General features: G+C 43.8%; 1 protein-coding gene across 1 annotated transcript in view; it reads right to left on the reverse strand.

Annotated features, from left to right (window-relative positions):
* Positions 1–4,854, reverse strand: part of ALX1 (ALX homeobox 1) — a 34,469-nt gene extending 29,615 nt beyond the window's left edge. Inside the window, exon 1 of the mRNA XM_014072144.2 lies at positions 4,632–4,854. Coding sequence (XP_013927619.1) covers positions 4,632–4,854 — 223 coding nt within the window. The remainder of the gene's footprint in view (positions 1–4,631) is intronic.
* Between the last annotated feature and the right edge of the window lie 2,657 nt (positions 4,855–7,511).

Raw genomic sequence — 7,511 nt, forward strand, 5'->3', positions numbered from 1 at the left:
ATAATCATAACCAAATTTACTTAGGAGTAAGATCAATTGGGGATAATGAAACTTATTGCTGAACAAAGAATATGCAGAGAAACTATCTGAACACATTCTATTTGAGGGGGGAAAAATCAGAGTTTTAAAATGCTTTCCTTTGGATGGATGATTTCCAGTTATTTTATTTTGCAAATTATTTAATAATGAAATTGCAAGTATTACAAGGATTCATTAAAGAATGCAACATACTGAATCAAGGTTAGTAAGAAATGGAAATATTTCACCCAAAAATTAATGTTCTTAGATCTTAGTTAAGTGGCTTTGCTTCCAATTAGTTTCTTTATTACTGCAAACTGGGAGGGGGTGCTATTTAAAATCACAACACAGCCAAACTAGTTATTTCCTATATTTTGCCATGGTCCTACAAGAACTATTTATCTTTTCAAAAACAATCACTGTCCAAGATAAAGCTTAAAGTATTCCCCCGCTCCCACTTAGCTTCTTAACAGATTCCCATGATTCCACATCCCCTCCTAAAAATGTCATATTTTTAAGATAATTGATATTACATGTTGGGGTGGAATCACAAGTTTAGGAGGAAAAAGTTATTCCATCTACCCATAACAGTGAGCATTACAATGAAGGAATTTAACTTGCTATTTTGAAATTGTTTTTAGTGTTCTCTGTCACTCGCAGTAATAGGAGGAAAAAGTTATTCCATCTACCCATAACAGTAAGCATTACAATGAAAGGAATTTAACTTGCTATTTTGGAATTGTTTTTAGTGTTCTCTGTCACTCCCAGTAATTTCACTACACTGGTCTGCTCATTGGGTATGATTTTAACTATGCATGGCTTACAATTTATACTACTGTGCCTACCTCTAGGTGAGATTCCAAGCAAATTCAATGGAAAGTTCTACTGATCAAATATATCTATATATTTACTTATAAATTGTTGCTCTTTTGTCTGTCTCTCTCACACACACGCACACAGACACACAAACAGAGAGTGAACTGCACACATAATAAATAAAATTATATATAAAATTAAATAATTTAAGCGAGATGACAAATGATTTAAATTCTGCCAACAATGTACTTCCTGGTTCCTTTCCTGGTAAAACCTGGATGCCATTTTCTATAAATGCAAACAATAACTAAAGATGTATGAATACTGGCCAAATATTAGGCATTAACAAATAGTAAACTAATTAATACTTTTATGAAATTGATAGGTTCATTAGATATTCCCTGAATTTCTCCATATGTATGTGGGAATGTGTGAGCGTGTGCTGGGAAGTGATTCTTTTTGTAATCATTTGAACTTTTTCCTTAGGCACACTGAACACTGAAAACATTACAAATGGAAGGATAAATCCTTAAGTCTAATAGTAAGTGAAATTATACTATGATTCAAAATTAAACTTACCAAAACATAACAATCATTGAACATAGTTGCTTTATTTGACACATGTTTGGTATGTAAATGTCTCTCACCATAATGCATTAAACATCTCCCTTTGCTGTTTTAATTGCAAAATTTCTAAGACACCTTCCACAGATTCAAATTCTTTATAAACTCCTTTGCTTAGAATAAATTATACATTAGAAATTTGATATTTGTATCTGTTCAGCTATGAAAAGGTCACATTTTTCATTCTATATTCTTTTTTAAAAAATTACAAATACAGTGCTTTAAAATCAAAATTATAGCCAGTTCACTAAGTCTAAAATTAGAGAGCAAATCATCTTTCTGTTGTGAATTATGTGGCAAAGAACACATTGCAAACAAGAAAATAAATGTAGCATTTAAAGAACAGAAATGCTAACTAATCCCAGAAAGCAAGAGGGGGGGGTTACTAGATGTTTTAGGCCAGCCTCTAATTGTTTGTTTTGTTAAGTGATGAGTTTTTGTACTAATTACACAACTAAAGATAAATCCAATCCACTTAAACTGAAGGACTTGATAACAAAGCATTTCTTCTTGACTTGGTTTGTCAGGTTTTAAGACTGAGGTAGATAAGAGGTGAAAGTGAGAGAGTAGCGGAAAATGCTTCCAGGTTTAGGAGGCAAATCTGCAAGTTAGGAAGAGTAAGGGATGTTTTGCTCCTGTTTTTGTTACGGAGTTTTGGATGACCCTGAAGCTCCCGTGAAATAGTTGGAATTAATGGAAGACGTCTTCCCTATAAATCTCCGAAACAAGCTAATTCCAACATACCCTTATCAGTTAGAAGTGGCTGTGTGTGTGGTAGCCTAGCTTTTGGGATGATTTTTTTTTTTTTTGTAAGAACAAAGCTTCGCAAAGGCAAGATGATTCATGCAGTCGCCAAGTTCCAATGACTTTCCAGGGTGGAAAAGTGTTAACAGGCGTGCCTGGCTACCACGAAAGCCTCAGTGCAATGCACAGTTGCTTGGGGAGTCTATTAAAGCCCATTGAATTCTTACTTTTTGCTTGCTAAGTATGAGCATGTAATGGCAAATCAAGGACTTCATTTCTGCAAGAGTCTGCTTGCTACTACTACTGCCGCTACTGCTCCTGGATGAAAGAGGGAGAAAAGACTAATAAGAACCTGGCCCTTTTGATAGTTGTAAGTCCTGGCAGGTTTCTGGTTTCCAACATTTCATTTTGCTGGACTGTTTCTTCAACCTCCAGCAAATAGGCAGAGCGGCGAACTACACAGCGCTTCCAGGCAACATGAAATTAACCGAAAGGGCAGCTGCTGGTTTGGGAGAGAGAGAGAGAGAAAGGAAGGAAGTAGAAGGACCACTACTTAACTACGCAATCGCTTATTTTCCCCTTCATTTAATTTATCTTAGGGAGCAGCGCACAAAATAAAATATAAAAGAACTATTTGCTAAAGAAAATAAGTAGAATAGAAATACGGAGATAAAACTATCTGTGAAGCAGCAAAGGTTATTTAAAAAAATCAATGAAAAAATAATTCAATGTAATCGTGTTGACCAATGCCTCTATAAATGGAGAGTTGGTCCGAGTGAGGCCTTCTATATATGTTACCGGTAGTTAAAAGGGAGGGAGGAAGAAAGCTTTAGAAAATAGATTCTGAGCCACTGACCAGTTGACCACATGCAAAAAGAAACAACAGCAGAATAATGTTCCCCCAAATCATAATTAAGTTGCCTGGTCCTTCAGTTGCTTCGTTCTGCCTAATATAAGTTATCCATTGAGTAGTCTTATTATCTCTCTATATAAACAAACACAAAAATTATGCTCTTATAATGGGCTGAGGTCTCCACTCAGATGTTCCATAGTAAAAGTCGAGTTGACTTATGTACGATTCAGATCACAGCGGCATGGCAGCTAGCTGAAACGGAGGATGAAAATGAAAAGTTGCTGCTGCACCCGGGTCAAAAGTAAAATGAAGTTTCGGGGCGCCACTTGACCCCAAACAACTGCTGCTTTCTCCATCCCCCCTCTCACGCACCCCGCCCTCACCCGGTCCATAATTTTAAGTTTAGCATCCCGGACTCTGCCTGGCGAGCCTTTGCGGATTCACTTTCGTTTTGCTAAAAAAAAAGAAAAAGAAAAAAAAGAAGAAGATGCGATGTTGATGTTTACAAAATAAAAACGGTGGGTTTTCCTCTGTGTAAGATCGACCAGTAGAGGAATCCGGAAAACTTACGAGGGCAGAATTTCGAGCGTAGGGATCAAGATATGGATGTTTGTGTATGTTTAATTTAAAACAGTCTCCACGTTTTCGAAGGATTTCCTAAACGTACGTTCTTCCTAGAGGATCCTAAACAAAAGGCATCTGGAAATTTGTCTGGAAACAGTCGAGATGTTCAAATATTCCCGGGCGGTTTCCAGATCAAGCTTCTGCCTGAGGGAAGACTGGGTGTGCGTTGTGTGTGCGTGTGCAGGCGTATGTGTAACCAGAGTGTCCAGAACGTAACTTGCAAGCCTTGATTAGAAATTGTCAACCACTATAAAATGAAAGGGCAGACGGAGAGGAATACGCGATATGTTGTCTCGATTTTTAAAGCGCGCGGATTTTCTTTCATTCACAATTATAGCAGCCGGTCCTAAATATTTTTCTTTTCCCCGAAGTCACGCCTGTTGATTTCAATTAATTTTGGAGGTTCTTTCTGCCCCTTAGGCCGTCGCCCATTAATAATGCGAATCTGTCAAAAGGCCCCTGCAAGGCATCCGCCCCCCCCCCCTCATCAGAAGACGGCTCCTGAAGCGAACCCGGAATTTAAAGACGTCGGGAAAGTTCTAGGTGGATCGAGCCCCCAAAGTGCCAATTACAGCATCAATCAGAAACTAGCCAACTGTAACATTTTTGTCTGGTCTGTTGTGCTTTCTCAACTCTCCTGATAATTTCCGGTTCAGGGTGTTGTGCAAACCCCAGTGTGTAAATCAGAAGTTAAAATTACTGCCCGGAGCCGGACTGTTTGTGTACTTAGGGGAGGGAGAAGGATTGACAAAAATCACACGCGCGCGCGCGCGCACAAACACACAGACACACACACACACACACACACACATTCAATCGCTTCCCGTTTCCCCGTCCCAAAGGCCAGCTGGGCTCCATTGAGGCGGCTTTTCTTCGCGAAACAGGACCCCGGCCCGGGTTTCGTGGCAGCCATCCTCAACCGTCCCGTCCCCGCCCCCCTTGCCTCCCTTACCGGAGCCGTCCCTAGCCGGGGAAGTCCTCTCCAGCCGGCCGTGAGGAGCGTAGGCAGCCTGACCCACGCATTTGCCTCCGCCTTTGGCGTAGAAGGCTTCGCCGCCGTCCAGCGCTTCCATGACGTGCTCCAAAGGGGCTCCGGGGGCCAAGTAGAAATCGCCGCTTTTGCCCGCCGCCGCCGGGGGGCTCTTGAGGCCGAATTTGTCGCTCAGGAATTCCATAATCCTCGACGGAGCCGCGCTCGCCCCAGCTGCTGCCCGCCCGGCTGCCGTCCTGCTCTCTGGCTGCCGCGACGGAGGCGCCCCGACGGCGCTTTTTATATCTTGAAGCGCAGCAGGGGCTTCTTGCGCAACCCTCCCTGCGCGCAGCCTCCGCTGGCTCCACCCAGCCTGCTGCCCCCTTCCCTCCCCCCTCCTCCAAGCCTCGGCCCACAGCCGGCCAAGGGGAGGGGGAGCGGCTGGGAAGAGCTCCTCGTCGACCGCAACCGACTCACATTTCGGGCCGGCTTCTTCCCAGCCCAGAGGAGTCCTGCCCCCCCCCCCGCCTCCCCTGCCCCGAACGAGGCCGTGTCGACCCGAAAATTTAGCTACGGCTCCGGTAAACGAAGTCAAAGGCGACCGATGAGCAGGGGCGGCAATGAGAGTGGCGACCGCTGAACTGTCGCAAGATTTTTCCAAAGTTTCCTGGTTGAGCCGGTAAAACAGCGCCGCTCCGAAATCGCCCGGGAAACTTCTCTGGGCGCCTTCGAAGAAAGTGCCTTGGGGAAGCCAGCAAAAATGAGAGCGCTGCCAGGCCGGCGTGGAAAACAGCTGCTGCTGTTGCTGCTGCTGCTAAAAATTCGAAAGGACTAGGGGTGACCCGATAGCAGTATTGCAGCATTTGAGGGGCTGCCACAAACAAGAGAGGGTCAACTTATTTTCCAAAGCACCAGAAGGCAAAGCAAGAAACAATCGATGGAAACTAATCAAGGAGAGAAGCAACCTGGAATTAAGGAGAAACTTCCTAACAGTGAGGACAATTAACCAGTGGGACAGAAGTTGCCTTCAGAAGTTGTGGGGGATTCATCACTGCAGGTTTTTAAGAACTGACCGGACAGTCACTTGTCTGAAATGATAAAGGATCTTCTGTTTGAGCGTGGGGTTGGACTAGAAGACCTCCAAGGTCCCTTGCAGCTGTATTCTGATTGAAATTATCTGGAATAAGCAGGTCCTTTTAGTGGCTTCTGTCTGTGGCTGCAGATCCGAAATGAATTTAAGACTGAGTAGGATGCTAATCTAAAGCATCTCCTGTTTCAAAGTGCAGCAGCCTTGTTTCTGAGCTTATTTTCGAGCAACCTTTTTACCGTCAGGAGCAGCTTTGCCGAGCTTTAATAGATTGACAGGCCAAAGAACTTGACTCCGCAGAAACGCGCGTCTGCCTGCCTGCAGGAGCTCTGGGGATCTGGAGAAGCCCTCCGCACTCGAGGAGGGCTCAGGTAGCGCCAACTAAGCCGCGAGGTGGCAATTTCCCAGGAGAGCATCCCACCCACCGAAAGACCTAGTGAGATGCCTGATATCTTGCCCCTTCCATCAAAATATTAGGCGGCTTAATATTTCAAGTGAATGCAGAAGGATGGGGTCTATGTGGATCTGTGGCAAGGAATTGCAGAGAAAGGAGCTATGTACATTGTGAACCCTTTTGGAAATGGGATAGTGGTGGTGGTGGTGGTGGTGATGATGATGATGATAAAACAATTTTAGTGCGATTAACTAAAAAATATCAAACTAGCATCTTGAAGGCTAATGAACTGATTATGAACATTGTAACCTAGGAAAGCCTTTATTCCTCTCTCCCTACCCCTACCCCAGCATCTTTAATCTTTAAGACACTAAAAGTCTCCTACTGTTTATTTTAAGCAAACCTGCTTCGCGCATAAGTGTGGCCAGAATACTAAAATTGGTTTGTTGTTAAGAAAACAATGCTCTTCAATCTAAACCTTTATCTGCTGTTAATTCTTCCATTCCAGAAAACAAATACGGGGGGGGGGTGCTGCAACCATTTCTCCTCTTTATTCCTTCTTGTATCTCCCACGGTGCTCAACCAGTCCCCTACACGATCAATCTCTTATGTTCTTAAATTTCCCCCACTCCGTTTCCCAGGATCGTCGGAATGGTGTGCAGAATAGACACGTTTCGCTTTGGTGTGGCTTTTGGCCCGAAGCCGGTTCTTGTGCTGATATTGCAGGATCGCTGTTCCTTCCTCGCCGCGTTCTTCTTCTCTTTCTTGCAACTCGAGGGATAAGAGAAATCACAAACTCGTAAAACATTGGTGGTATTTTTCCTTATCAGAACCTCCCTTTTTTATAAGGAGAGTTTGGGGGGGGGCAATAGCTGCTGGGTGCGTGCCCCGGGAAGTGGGACCTTGGGAGAAAAGATGTAAGAATGTTCAGTAGGCCAGTTCTCCCACGGCTTCGAAATCACTGAGCATTTTGCTAGGCATTTTACAGCACTCCGGATGCTCCAGGCGCTTCTTGATAAATATTGGAGACAGCTAAAATAAGAGCTCCCCGCCCCTTTCTAAACCTGAAGTAGGAAAGGACAAGGCATCTTCAAGCCCGCACCACTGTAGTCACTTGAGGATATTATTGCTGTTGTTGGTGTTGAATAAATCAAGGCGAGATGGGAGCCAGATTCGTTTGGAGAGAAATGTGCGCTATACGTACAAACCACCCCTCTTGCCTGTGGCTTCTTCTGCGTTAGCCGCAATTTGCCCAGTCCAGACGGGGGTTTGAGTAAAAGAGCTACTGAGTAGGTGACGCTCCTCCATATACTGTAGAATCCCGAACAATGCCAGCATTTCTGTCCCCGACGATCCTCTAAACGGCACATCAATGAATAAG

Source organism: Thamnophis sirtalis, unplaced genomic scaffold (assembly GCF_051295495.1).
Source record: "Thamnophis sirtalis isolate CommonGarterSnake01/CBP01778 unplaced genomic scaffold, rThaSir2_p1.2 scaffold_9, whole genome shotgun sequence".
Taxonomy (NCBI): domain Eukaryota; kingdom Metazoa; phylum Chordata; class Lepidosauria; order Squamata; family Natricidae; genus Thamnophis; species Thamnophis sirtalis.